The sequence below is a fragment of the Theropithecus gelada genome, chromosome 5, assembly GCF_003255815.1.
Source record: "Theropithecus gelada isolate Dixy chromosome 5, Tgel_1.0, whole genome shotgun sequence".
Taxonomy (NCBI): Eukaryota; Metazoa; Chordata; class Mammalia; order Primates; family Cercopithecidae; genus Theropithecus; species Theropithecus gelada.
This window is the reverse complement of record NC_037672.1, coordinates 3,044,512-3,059,494: the sequence shown is the minus strand read 5'-3', so window position 1 is coordinate 3,059,494 and position 14,983 is coordinate 3,044,512. Positions and strand designations below refer to the sequence as shown.

General features: G+C 42.4%; 1 protein-coding gene across 5 annotated transcripts in view; it reads right to left on the bottom strand.

Moving 5' to 3' along the window:
- The window catches only part of GRK4 (G protein-coupled receptor kinase 4), a 75,516-nt gene that overhangs the window by 41,722 nt on the left and 18,811 nt on the right, over nucleotides 1–14,983 (bottom strand). For 2 of the 5 annotated variants that reach the window (XM_025385363.1, XM_025385365.1), the window contains exons 2-4: nucleotides 12,851–12,946; nucleotides 8,480–8,592; nucleotides 5,028–5,105 (exon numbers count right to left, since the gene is read on the bottom strand). In XM_025385363.1, coding sequence (XP_025241148.1) covers nucleotides 5,028–5,105; nucleotides 8,480–8,592; nucleotides 12,851–12,946 — 287 coding nt within the window. The remainder of the gene's footprint in view (nucleotides 1–5,027; nucleotides 5,106–8,479; nucleotides 8,593–12,850; nucleotides 12,947–14,983) is intronic. The other 3 variants (XM_025385367.1, XM_025385364.1, XM_025385368.1) reach the window with 2 other exon arrangements.

The following is a 14,983-nucleotide window of genomic DNA, read 5'->3' as shown; positions in this document are numbered from 1 at the left end:
CTTTTTAGTATGTAAAAGAAAAAGAAGTTTATTGTTGTTTTTTGGGTTTTGTTTTTGTTTTGTTTTGTTTTTTTTGAGACGGAGTCTCACTTTGTTACCCAGGCTGGAGTGCAGTGGCATGATCTCGGCTCACTGCAAGCCCCGCCTCCCGAGTTCACACCATTCTCCTGCCTCAGCCTCCCAAGTAGCTGGGACTACAGGTGCCCGCCACCATGCCCGGCTAATTTTTTGCATTTTTTTAAGTAGAAACAGGGTTTCACCATGTTAGCCAGGATGGTCTCGATCTGACCTTGTGATCTGCCCATCTCGGCCTCCCAAAGTGCTGGGATTACAGGCGTGAGCCACTGCACCCGGCCTATTGTTGCTGTTTTTAAATAAAAGACAAGAAAAGGAAAAACTACAATAATGATGTGAATCATTGCTTTTCATTTGTTTGTTTTTTGTTTCAGTAAAGCACAAGAGCATGGCCATCAGGTGGGAAGAGGAAGAATGTGGCAGTTTCCCCAGTTGATGGTAAGAAAAGGAAAAAAAAAAAGCTTTCCAGCTATACCATCTTCAGGCAGCCCATAAACATCTCTCTATTACCAAGTGCTATTGTCTAAAGTTTGTCCATCCCCTCTAAAGCTCATGATGACATTTAATTGCCATTGTGACAGTACTGGGAGGTGGGACCATTAAGAGGCAATTAAGAGGTTCCACCTTCACAAAGGGACTAATGCCCTTATCGCGTTATCTCTGGAGTAGGTTCGCCCTCTCTTGTGTGTACATGCTCAGACATTGTGCAAGCAATCTCTCTCTCTGCCCTTCCACCATGTGATCATGCAGCAAGAAGGCCCTTGCCAGATGCCGGTACTAAGAAGGGGAAAAAAAAAAAAAGCTTGTTATCTGAGGAATATGAGCCCCTTCAAATTATAGGAATGTGAGCCCCTTCAAATTATCAGGCCCAGAGCAGTCATGACTCACTCCCCCTTGAGCTAAACAATTACTTCTTGAAGGCACTTACTAGTGGTCTCTAGACTGATGCCATAAATGCCATATACTGGACACCGTAACTCATACTCTCACTCTGTAGTTCAACAATGTATAGCCAAACACTGATCATTGCTTTCTCTTAAACCAGTGAGAATTCGGGTCCAACAACTTCCTATCAGCTCACTCCTTGTTCCCTTTGCCTTTCAAAACCTGCCGGTAACCAAGGCTAATGGAGCCTTCCCAAGGCAACTTGGAAGTGTGTCCCACACAACTGTCTTTAGTTTGGCTCAAGTAAATGCTTTATTTTTTATTTTTATTTTTTGAGAAGAAGTTTCACTTTATTGCCCAGTTTGGAGTGCAGTGGCGTAATTTTGGCTCACTGCAACCTCCACCTCCTAGGTTCAAGCTATTGTCCCACCTCAGCCTCCCGAGTAGCTGGGATTATAAGCATGCACCACCACACTCAGCTAATTTTTGTATTTTTTTTTTTTTTTAGTAGAAACGAGGTTTCACCATGTTGGCCAGGCTGGTCTCCAACTCCTAACCTCAGGTCATCCGCCCACCTTGGCCTCCCGAAGTGTTGGGATTATAGGCATGAGCCACAGCACCTGGCCCAAGTAAACTCTTTAAATTACATTTTGTGTCTCAGCTTCTTCCTTTTAGGCCAACAGCACCTTGAACTGGGCATCCTAGCCTCTAAAACTGTGAGCTAAGAAATTTCTTTTTATTACAAATTGCCCAGTCTCCATGCATGCATATGCTCATTGCAACACTATTCATAATGGCAAAGACATGGAATCAACATAAATGCCCATCAATGATAAACCGGATAAAGAAAAAATGGGGTACATATACACCATGGAATACTATGCAGCCATAAAAAAGGAGAATGATCATGTTCTTTGCAAGAACATGGATGGGGCTGGAGGCCATTATTCTTAGCAAACTAACACAGGAACAGAAAACCAAATACTACATGTTCTCACTTATAAGTGGGAGCTACATGATGAGGACACATGGACACATAGAGGGGAATAACACATGATGGGGCCTATTGGAGGATGGAGGATGGGGGGAAGGAGCAGATCAAGAAAAATAACTAATGGGTACTAGGCTTAACACTTAGGTGATGAAATAACCTGTACAACAAACCCCATGATGCAAGTTTACCTATATAACAAACCGGCACATGTACCCCTGAACTTAAAATAGAAGTTAAAATAAACAAATTAATTAATTAATTACCCAGTCTCTGGCATTCTGTTACAGCAGCACAAAACAGACTAAGGCACCAAGCCACACATGTATAACTTCCCCTTCCTTCCTCTTCCACATTTGCTATATCTACCATGATTCATTTCAAAATTCTTTCTTTTTTCTTTCTTTCTTTCTTCTTGATGCCCTCCCTTGCTATATGGGTATATCTTCAGGAGAGGTGAAGAAAGAAAAGGGAGTTAATAATTAAAAAAAAAAAAAAAGACAAAATAACTAGATAAATGGAGCCAGGGGTGGTGGCTCACACCTGTAATCCCCAAAGTTTGGGAGGCCGAGGTAGGCAGATCACTTGAGGCCAGGAATTCAAGACCATCCTGGCCGACCTGGTGAAACCCTGTCTGTACTAAAAATACAAAACTTAGCCAAGTGTGGTGATGCACGCCTGCAATCCAAGCTACCCAGGTGGCTGAGGCATGTGAATCACTTGAACCCAGGAGGCAGAGGTTGCAGTGAGCCAAGATCACGCCACTGCACTCCAGCCTGTGCAACACAGAGAGGTTCTGTCTCAAAAAAAGAAAAAATAAAAATAAAAATTAGAACTAGATAAATGCAACTTCTACTCATTCTAACTAGTATCCTGGGGATACCTACAAAATATGCTCATGTTGTAACAGCTGTGTTTGAGAAGAGTAATCTGTAAGGCTGGAGGCTGGGGTAGAAAAATTCATTAGGGTCTGAATCATACTGCTGACACCCACTGCCGTATATCTTTGCGCTGCTAGACAGGCCTGCTGGCATCCCTCTGGCACGCTATCTTTTGTACAACAAAGCTCCCCTAAGTTGATAGCCCTATATCCAGTTGGCTATGCTTCAAATCCAAATATTTTGAACTCATTCTCACCACACTATTCTCTAATTCCATTCTCTACGTGTTCGATTCCTGGTTTGACACTTACTAGGCGTGTAACCTTGGGTAAGTCACTTAGTCACTGATTTTCAGTCTTATCATGTGAAAATAGACTTGAGAATAGTATATACTCATAGGTTTGTTGTGATAATTACATAATGTATTACATATTAGAGCTGTGACTTTTTTTTTTTTTTCTTTTGAGACAGAGTCTCACTTATTGACCAGGCTGGAGTGCTGTGGCGCGATCTCAGCTCACTGCCACCTTCACCTCCCAGGTTCAAGTGATTCTCGTGCTTCAGCCTCCCTAGTAGCTAGGATTACAGGCGTGTACCACCACACCCGGCTTTTTTATTTTTAGTAGAGAACAGGGTTTCACCATATTGGCCAGGCTTGTGTCTGATTCTTGACCTCAAGTGATCTGCCCGCCTCAGCCTCCCAAAGTGCTAGGGTTACAGGTGTGAGCCACTGCACCCAGCCTAGAGCAGTGTTAATTACATGTTTGCTATCACTGTTGTTCCAGTTCTCCTTCCATCCCTACAATATAGGGCCCTGCTCATAACTGAGAACTTCTAACAGAAGTCACATGAAAGGAAGCAGGTTACAGCTCTAATTTCAGTGACATACTAAACTACAAGAACCAAGTAAGTCATAAGCATAAAAGCTATGACCCATTAAAGCTTTTAGAAAAAAAATGTTATTTTTAGTCCAAGAGAGACTAATAAAATTCTCCAACTCTATATTCTGAAACCTTTAAATACTTTGAATCAATTTTCTTTTTTTCTTTTTTTTTTTTTTTTTTTTTTTGAGACGGAGTCTCGCTCTGTCGCCCAGGCTGGAGTGCAGTGGCATGATCTCGGCTCACTGCAAGCTGTGCCTCCCGGGTTCACGCCATTCTCCTGCCTCAGCCTCCCGAGTAGCTGGGACTACAGGCGCCCGCCACTATGCCCAGCTAATTCTTTTTGTATTTTTAGTAGAGACGGGGTTTCACCATGTTAGCCAGGATGGTCTCCATCTCCTGACCTCGTGATCCACCCACCTCAGCCTCAGCCTCCCAAAGTGCTGGGATTACAGGTGTGAGCCACTGTGCCTGGCCACTTTGAATCAATTTTCTAAGCGATCTAATTTTTTTTCTTATGGGGTTCTAATTCTCCATGACATCAAACAAAAATGCAAAAGAGGAACATGTATAATAAATTAAAGTTTTAAGATTAATTAATTAATGTTGGGGCGTGGTTTTGAGACAGGGTCTTACTCTCTTGTCCAGGCTAGAGTGTAGTAGTATGATCCCAGCTTACTGCAGCCTTGACCTTCTGGGCTCAAGCAATCCTCCCACCTGAGCCTCCCAAGTAGCTGGGAACACAGGTGCATGCCACCATGCTTAGTTTTGTTTTTTTTTTTTTGTAGAAATGGGGTTTTGCCATGTTGCTCAGGTTGGTCTCAAACTTCTGAGCTCAAGCAATCTGCCTGCCTTAGCCTCCCAAAGTGCTGAGATTATAGGCATGAGCCACTGTGCCCAGCTTTATTTTTTATTTTTTTAAGACAGGGTCTTGCTCTGTCACCCAGGCTAGAATGCAGTGGCGCGACCTTGGCTCACAGTCGCCTCAATGTCCTGGGCTCAAGCAATCCTCCCACCTCAGCCTCCCAAGTAGCTGGGACTACAGATGCACGCCACCATGCCCAGCTAGTTTTTTTTTTTTGTTTATTTTTTGTAGAGATGGTCTCACTATGTTGGCCAGGCTGGTCTTGAACTCCTGGGCTAAAGAGATCCTCCTTCCTCAACCTCCCAAAGTGCTGGGATTACAGGCATCAGCCACCACACCCAGCCAAATTGAAGCTTTTGACAAATGTTATGTCTTATCCACCAGAGTAAAAATGGCTATGCACTCTAATTATTTATTTACAAATCTTCATTCTAAAGAAGAAAACACACCTTATCGTTGAAGAATATATCTAAGATTGACAGTCCATAATCACTTCGGTCCTCATCATTGGCAACTTCATAGTCTGCCTGATTGGAGAGATGGAAGAAAAGAAAAAGAGAAGTTAAGCTGGCGCCACACATGTGGCGGTGCATACCTGTAGTTCCAGCCACTCTGAGGTTGGGAGGATCACTTGAGTTCAGGAGTTCGAGGCCAACCTGGGCAACATAGCAAGATCCCATCTCTTAAAAAAAGAGAAAGTTAGTTAAGCGTCTTCACTAATAATGTTTCATTACGTTTCAAATTCTTTGGTTTGATATCCTCAGAGCCACAGACCAACTCTACTGATCAAGCGGCTACAGCTCTTCTTTCGGAAAGTCAGGTGTATGAGGGGGAAGAAGTCAGTTTTTTAAAAGAGGTTAATGAAGTTTTAGAGCAATGCTTCCCATAATACTCTGTATATTACACTGCATCCATTAAAGATATCTAAGGGCCGGGCACAGTGGCTCACGTCTGTAATCCCAGCACTTTCGGAAGCCGAGGCAGGCGGATCATCTGGGGCTGGGAGTTGGAGACCAGCCTGGCAAACATAGTGAAACCCCGTCTCTACTAAAAATACAAAAATTAGCTGGGTGTGGTGGTGGGCACCTGTAATCCCAGATACTCAAGAGGCTGAAGCAGGAAGAATCGCCTGAACCCAGGAGGTGGAGGTTGCAGTGAGCCGAGATCATGCTACTACACTCCAACCTGGGCGACAGAGCGAGACTCAGTCTCAAAAACAAACAAACAAATAAACAAACAAACAAACTTCAGCACTGGGAGTTCTGGATACTGTGTGGTATGCAATTAACGGAAGAGAAAGCAAGTCTGATCCTGCGACGGTCCTTCACTATGCCAACAGGGCAGGCTATGAGCCCCAGTGAGTCAATCAAACACAAATCCAGGTGCTGCTGGGACGATACTTGCACATGCGATTAAAATCTATAATCAGTTGGCTTCAAGGGAAAGAGATTAGGCCAGATAATCCAGGTGGCTCTCACCTAATCAGTTGAAAGGTGCTAAGAACAGAGACGAATCTTCCTGGAGGAAGAAATTCTGCCTGAGTACAGAGCTTCAGCCCATTTCTGGAGAGTCCTGCCATGCCCCTCCTGACAGCCTGTCCTACAGATTTCAGACTTTCCTAACCAGACCCCACAATTATGTAAGCCAATTCCTTGCAATAAATCTCTTAATATCTCCTCCTATGGGTTCTGGTTTTCTGGTTGAATCCTGACTGATACAGATGCCTTCATTCATTTAATGAGCAAGAAATAGGGCAAACAACCACGCCAGGTGCCATGAGGGCGAAATGAATAAGACACAGTCCCTTCACCTGAGAAGCTCACAGAGCCTGTCATCACCTATCACCAGGATAGTCAAAGCAGTAAGCGTGACAAAATGGCACAGACATTTCTGAACCTACACAACTGCCATCGAAAAAACAAAAACATAACCTGTAACCGCAGTCACACAGCTGTCACCACATAACTACAGGTATCACGACAATATCAGAAGACTGCAACCTAAAATAGAGTTTCAACAATGCAGTTTAGCTATTTTAACATAAGGAAGAATAGTAGGTCCCTAAATTCTTAAAATACAGCGGCTTGGCAAACATTACCCACTACATGAAAACCTATACCCTGGGTTCCATCCCCCGAACTGAGTAGGCATGGCCCAGCACGTTGGAACTCTGTCTTCAAAAAGAAGTGGCCAGGCGCAGTGGCTCATGCCTGTAATCCCAGCACTTTGGGAGGCTGAGGTGGGCAGATTACCTGAGGTCAGGAGTTGGAGACTAGCCTGGCCAACATGCAGAAACCCTGTCTCTACTAAAAATACAAAAATTAGTTGGGTGTGGTGGCACATGCCTGTAGTCCTAGCTACTTAGGAGGCTGAGGCAAGAGAATCGCTTGAATCTGGGAGGCGGAGGTTGCAGTGAGCTGCGATCACACCACTGCACTCCAGCCTGGAGGACAAGAGCAAACCTCTGTCTCAAAAAAAAAAAAAAAAGGAAGAAGAAGAATCACCTTATTCTAGCAACAGTGCTAGAAAAGAAAGGACTGGGAGAGATCTGGGGGAAGGAAGCAAACAACAAAACAGCCGCAAATGTTTTTCTGAAAAGAATACATTATAAATATATATTTTAAAGTTTTTAAAAAGTTGTGTTAGAGGAAAATCAAATCCAAATTAAATGATGTAAGACATATAATATATGTCTGCATATAATAAGCACTCAATACATATTTGCTGATAACAATTAGGACAGGCCAAAACAGAGAGAGGAAGGGTCATAACCCTGGTACAAAAGTGAGAGCTTTTCTGCTAAATTCCAGCAATTTTCTATTGGTTGCTTGCTTCTGAATTTCATAGTTCTGAAATTGTAGGCTTGCCAATGGTACCCATAAAGATTTAGAAACATGAAGTTTCTTTACCTATAAGGAAATCACAGTAAATCTCAAACACGATACATGAGAATGTTGGAAACTTTATTGAGCATAGTAAATTCCATCCAAAGTGATCATTCTTCTTACACAAACTTTGTCCCTTCCATATGCTTCTGGGTTAAAACGTTTTTAAGTTAAGAGCATTGGCCAGTTGAGTGCAGAAAGGACACTTTTCAGGTGGCCAAACAAGCATTATCATCTTAGGGCTAGGTGCAGTGGCTCATGCCTGTAATCCAGCACTTTGAGAGGCCAAGGCAGGCGGATCACAAAGCTGAGGCAGGAGAATTGCTTGAACCCGGGAGGCAGAGGTTGCAGTGAGCCAAGATCACGCCACTGCACTCCAGCCTGGGCAACAGAGAGAGACTCCATCACAAAAAAAAAAAAAAAAAAAAAAAATTAAAAAAGCATTATCTTATTTAGTCTGTCATCTTCATACAATTAAAGCCTCAAGTTTCAAAGTCATTCAATGACTACATGTGATGCTCCAAAACTTGAGATGTAATTCTACACAAAATACCACTTTAGACTAAAGGGATTTCTGTCTTAAGAAGACAGTATGACACCAAGACAACTAGTCCCTCCACTCCTACATCATTGCCCAGGTCTAGTTTTTACATTTTCCTTTTTTTTTTTTTTTTGGGACAGAGTCTTGCTCTGTCATCCAGGCTGGAGTACAGTGGCACAATCTCAGCTCACTGCAACCTCCGCCTCCTGGTTCAAGTGATTCCCCTGCCTCAGCCTCCCAAGTAGCTGGGACTACAGGCACCTGCCACCACGCCTGGCTAATTTTTTTTATTTTAGTAAAGAAGGGGTTTCACTATGTTGGTCAGATGGTCTTGATCTCCTGACCTCGTGATCCACCCACCTCAGCCTCCCAAAGTGCTGGGATTACAGGCGTGAGCTACCGTGCCCGGCCAGTTTTTACATTTTCAAAAGCACAAGATTGGGTGGGTTGCTCAGTATGGAGATAAACTGCTTACCACTGCATCCAAGAATTCAATGTGCCTCTTTAGAGTGGGTTTGGTATCACAGAACTGCCTGAAGAGAAGTCTTCCTATCGGTTGCTTGTCACAAAGACTGTTATATTCCCTTTCTGGGTGAAGAAAAGGGATAAGAAGCAAACAAATATAATCATTACAATCCACCACATGCTGTTCTAAGCCTGTTTTCACTTGATAAAATAAAAGTCAAAAACAGTATTTGCAGTATTGTTTTCTTCTTTTTTGTTGTTGTTGTTTTGTGTTTTTTTTTTGTTTGTTTTTGAAACAGTCTCCTTCCTCTGTTGCCCAGGCTGGAACGCAGTGGTACAATCTCGACTCACTGCAACCTCTACCTCCTGGGTTCAGGCAATTCTCCTGCTTATCTGTTAAGCATCTAATATCTAGAATATATAAAGAAATCTTATAAGAAATCTTATACCTCAACAACAAAAAGACAATTCAATTTTTAAAATGGATAAAAGATGTGAACAGACATTTCTCTAAAGGTTTATAAATGGCCCATAAGCACATGAAAATATGCTCAACATCATTAATCATTAGAGACATGCAAATCAAAACACAATAAGATACTTCACACCCACTAGGATTAGAGAAAATGAAAAATAAAGAGGAAAATAAAAAGCGTTGGGAAGGATGTGAAGTAACGGACCACATCCTAGTGGGAATGTAACATGGGGCAGCAGTTTGGAAGAAGAGTCTGGTATTCCTCAAAAAGTTAAACACAGAACTACCCTATGATTCTACTTCTTTTTTTTTTTTGTCATCCAGGCTGGAGTGCAGTGGCACAATCTCAGCTCGCTGCAACCTCCCCCTCCTGGGTTCAAGCAATTCTCATGCCTCAACCTCCTGAGTACCTTGGATTACAGGCGCATGCCTCCACGTCCAGGTAATTTTTGTATTTTTAGTAAAGATGTGATTTCACTATGTTGGCCAGGCTGGTTTCGAACTCCTGACCTCAGATGATCCACCTGCTTTGGCTTTCCAAAATGCTGGGATTACAGGCATGAGCCATCGTGCCCAACCCAATTTTTGTAATTTTAGTAGAAACAGGGTTTCACCATGTTGGCCAGGCTAGTCTCAAACTCCTGACCTCAAGTGATCCGCCCACCTCGGCCTCCCAAATTGCTGGGATTATAGGTGTGAGCCGCCGTGCCCGGCCAACAATTCTGCTTCTGAATACATACACAAAACAAGTAAAAGCAGGGACTCAAACAGATATTTGCACACCAATGTTCCTAGCAACGCTATTCACACAGCCAAAAACTTGGAACACCCAATGTCCATCAACAGATGAACAGATAAGCAAAATGTGGTATATCCATGCAATATCCAACTCAACGCCACTGAACTGTACACTTAAAACAGTAATTTTTGTTATGTATATTTTATCATGATTTTTAAAAGCCTAGCACATGAATTTTCATAGCAGCATTATTCATAATAGGCAAGAGTAGAAAACAACTCCAATGTCTATCAACTGATGAATGGCTAAATAAAATGTGATATATCCATATAATGGAATATTATTCACCAACAAAAAAAGAATGAAGTACTTTAACAACATTATGCTACGTAAAAGACCACGTAGTATATGATTCCCCTTTATATGAAATGTCCAGAACAGGCAAAGACATAGACAGAAAGTGGATCTGTGGTTGTCTAGCTCTGGAGGGAGCAGGACGGAGTGAGGAGTGGCTACCAATGGGTGTGGCGTTTCTTTCTGGGGTGCTGGAAATGCTGTCAAATTGATTGTGGTGGTTTCACAACTCAATATATTAAAAACTACTGAACTATATACTTTAAATGGATAAGTTGTATGGCATATGAATTATATCTTCAAGAAGCAGTTATTTTAAAAACTCGGTGGAGTTAAAACAATGGTGGAGTTAAAACAATGAGGGAAATACTAGCTCCTTTATACCACCAGAAACTAATCTTGATAAATAAAATACTTCATCTTTCTTTAAGAGGAACTACAAGAGTACTAAAGGAAAGATGGATTGGTTTGTAAAAATCATCTTGGAATAAACGTGTCCTTCCTACAGATAACACAAAGCTCAGAATCTAAGAAGGAAAATACTGATACATTTGTCTCTATGAAATATTAAAACCTCTGTATGAAAAAAAGACACTGTACACCAAAGGGAAAAAAGCAAAATTATAAATATATTCACATTGGATATAAAAGGATAACTCCTTTTATATATAAACAGCTTTTATAAATGAATTAGAAAAGAAAAAGGAGGCTGGGCGCGGTGGCTCATGCCTATAATCTCGGCACTTTGGGAGGAAGAGGCAGGCAGATTACCTGAGGTCAGGGGTTCGAGACCAGCCTGGCCAACATGGGGAAACCCCGTCTCTACTAAAAACACAAAAATTAGCCGGGCATGGTGGTGTGTGCCTGTAGTCCCAGCTACTCCGGAGGCTGAGGCAGGAGAACTGCTTGAACTGGGAGGCGGAAGCTACAGTGAACTGAGACCTCGCCACTGCACTCTAGCCTGGAGTGCTGAGACTCTGTCTCCAAAAAAAAAAAAAAAAAGAAAAGAAAAGAAAAGAAAAGAAAGAAAGAAAAGAGAAAGGAAAAATTGAAAAAATCCAATGGAAATGTTCTACCCCATCCATAAGAAACCATTTTTCAAATAACAGTTTAGTAAATATTAAAAATACTGATAACAACCAGTATTAGCAAAAGCATGGCAAAGAAAGCTTGCTACATACTGTTGGCAGAACGGTAAACTGATACAATCTTTTGGTGGGGGTGATTTAGCAACATCAAAAGTTTAAATGCATGTACCCTTTGAACTGAAAATTCTATCTTTAAAAAATACGGTTTCGACTGCTCTATAGAGATGATTCTACATCTGACTTCTTAGGCTCATGTTAGGACCTGTAGCTAACTCTCATTCTTTTTTTTTTTTTTTTTTTTTTTTTTTTTTTTTTTTTTTTTTTTTGAGACGGAGTCTGGCTCTGTCGCCCAGGCTGGAGTGCAGTGGCGCGATCTCGGCTCACTGCAAGCTCCGCCTCCCGGGTTCACGCCATTCTCCTGCCTCAGCCTCCCGAGTAGCTGGGACTACAGGCGCCCACAACCGCGCCCGGCTAATTTTTTGTATTTTTAGTAGAGACGGGGTTTCACCGTGGTCTCGATCTCCTGACCTTGTGATCCGCCCGCCTCGGCCTCCCAAAGTGCTGGGATTACAGGCGTGAGCCACCGCGCCCGGCAACTCTCATTCTTTATAGTTGCAGAGTATTCTGTTATACTGATATACTGTATTTTTATTTGACTAATCCTTTCCTGAAGATCAATAGAAACTTTTCTTGTCTTTTTTCTTTCTTTCCCTCTTTTTTTTCCCCTCCTCGAGACAGCTCTCACTATGTTGCCCAGGTTGGACTCAACCCCTTGGGCTCAAGGGATCCTCCTGCCTCAGTCTCCCAAGTAGCTGCGACTACAGGTATTTGCCACCATGCCTGGCCCAATATTTTTTAAAAACATGCATAGAAAACTGTCTGGAAGGCTACTAAACAATACTTAACAGTGTTTCTTCTGGAGACAATAATCGACTGGGTCGTGGGAAGAGGAATTTTTACTTTTTCTTCAGTTATGTATAGAACAATGAGTATACGTATTACTTTTTCTTTTTTTTTTTTTTGAGACGGAGTCTCGCTCTGTCGCCTGGGCTGGAGTGCAGTGGCCGGATCTCAGCTCACTGCAAGCTCCGCCTCCCGGGTTCCCGCCGTTCTCCTGCCTCAGCCTCCCGAGTAGCTGGGACTACAGGCGCCCGCCACCTCGCCCAGCTAATTTTTTTCTATTTTTTTAGTAGAGACGGGGTTTCACCGTGTTAGCCAGGATGGTCTCGATCTCCTGACCTCGTGATCCACCCGTCTCGGCCTCCCAAAGTGCTGGGATTACAGGCTTGAGCCACTGCGCCCGGCCACACGTATTACTTTTAAAAAATGTTTTTAATGTGGGCCAGCCACAGTGGCTCAGACCTGTAATTCCAGTACTTTGGGAGGCCGGTGGGGGCAGATTGCTTGAGCTCAGGAGTTTAAGACCAGTCTGGGCAACATGGTGAGACCCTACCTCTCCAAAAAAAAAAAAAAAAAAAAAAAAGTTCTTAATGAAAAAAACCAACAGCCAACTTTATAACTGCAGATCAGAAAATCTAAAGGTTTGTTTTTCTTTCCTGAGAGGAGTAATGAAGATATAAGGAGAATTTATCATAAAACGTTTGAAACAAATACGGAATAACGTATTCCGTATTTGTTTTCAATATTCTCAAGAAAGAATAACATCTAACGAATGGTATAATGCCAGATGTATCATTCAGGCATAAGTAGGCACTATTTACTTACCAATGGAATGTCTGAGCTCACTGCACTGGCTGACAGGAGGCAGCGTCAGTATCTCCCTCCATTTTTTACTACGGCCACTTTTTTTACCATATCCTCCTGAATTTGGGAGAAAAAGGCAATTTTTTTTTAAGTCAGAAATATCTAAGTATAACAACTACTTCCACTAACACATCTTATCATTTCTGTTTGAGCGGTTTGGGTACCTATGATGAGTAAAAATACATGCTTATAATGATTTGTCTTATCTGGAAAGCTGCTTGATGAAGTATAAAATTCCCAGGTGATGCAATTTGTCACTGGGTCTGCCATTTAGAAGCCACAGTGAGCCTCAGTTTCCAAATATGTAAACTAGATCTAACATGACATATTGCTCAGGGTTGCTTACAAATATTTATCAAAGAAATATTTACTGAGCATCTACTATGTACCAAACACCTTCAAAGCACTGGGAATATGACAATAAAAAAGACCAAGTCCCTCCCTCACATTCTTAGCGAGCGAGTGATATGGTTTGGCTCTGTGTCCCCACCCAAATCTCATCTCAAATTATAATACCCACATGTCGAGAGAGGGACCTGGTGGGAGTCCTGTGATTGGATTGTGGGGACAGATTCCCCATGCTGTTCCCGTGATAATGAGGGAGATATCACCAGATCTGATGGTTTTAAAAGTGGCAGTTTCCCCTGTGCTCTCTCTCTCCTGCCACCATGTAAGACATGCCTTGCTTCCCCTTTGCTTTCTACCATGATTGTAAGTTTCCTGGGGCCTCTCCAGCCATGCAGAACTATGAGTCAATTAAACCTCTTTGGTTTATAAATTACTACCTGAGGGTAGTATCTTCAGAGCAGTGTGAAAATGGACTAATGCAGGGAGAGAGATGCACACATCAGATAATAAGAGATCAGAAAAAAATAGCTAATCGTATAGTGATAAATACGAAATGAAATCAAGCAGGGTAAAGGTGGAAGGTGCTGTTTTAACTAAGGTAGGATCAGAGAAGACCTCTCTACCAGGGTCACATTTAGGGAGAGGCCTGAAGGATGTGAGGGACAGAGTCTTGGCAAGTGCTGGGAGAAGAGCATCCCATGGCGAAACAAGAATGGTGGAAAAAGCTACACTATAATACTTCAGAAAGATCTTTTAAACAAGCACCATTTTTTTCTTTAATGTAACTCAGAGAAATGAGCATCTTCAATCTCAAGCCTTCCGGGCAGCTAAAATTTTACTAAATTTTATCCAGGAGAACATAATGGCTTAGGCTGGGTGACTAAGATTCCATGACCATTTGGAATAATTGGGAAACCAGGGAGAAAGTCACGTTTCCTTGGGAGACAATGAGCTCTGTCTTAAATGCGGTGAGTGTGGAAAATTGTAAGAGACAGACATTTGGAAGATGGGTAGACTGGGATGAGCTCAGAAGAGGCTCAGCTAGAGATACAGACTTGATATCTCCAAAAAAGATAACCATCAAAGATGCAAAAGCTTCTTCCTCAGCCTTAGTTTTGCTCTTCTACTCCCCCGACTCAATATCTCCACTGAGATCATGAGCTCTGGACTCATGTCCCACACCACAAGATGTCCAGAGCACCTGGCGTTCAACATGTTCACCTTAGACTCATTATCTTCCCCCTCAGATCGAGTCCACATTTTTTCTTTTTGTTAATATTTATTTAATAAACATGTAACAACCACCTGCCAATGCCAGAGAATATGCTAAGTGCTGCATCAGTGACAGCCATGTCCCATGTCACTGAAGGGTGGGGAAAGGGGAACCTGTTCCTCCTGTCCCTTCACAGAGAACACAGAAACTCATTCCAGAGAAGCAGTAGGCACTGAAAAAAGGCTATCATCTTTGGTTATGGGTTATTTTTTTCAGGGCTATTGCTGGTTCTCCCTTCAGTTGAAGTAAGAACTGTTCTTTGGGATACGCCATTTTTATCTGACCTCTTAAAGGAGTACAGAGCTGAGCTGTCACTTGCCTGATGCAGTATTTTGCCCTCTAGATTCCACAAGTGGACAACAAGCATGATCTACAAGTGCTCCGAGACATGGCTTACGTCTTCAGTGGTGCTTCTGTGCCCAAGCTGCTGAATCATTGAGCAGAGAATAAGTCCCTCTTGGTCGTATTCGTAT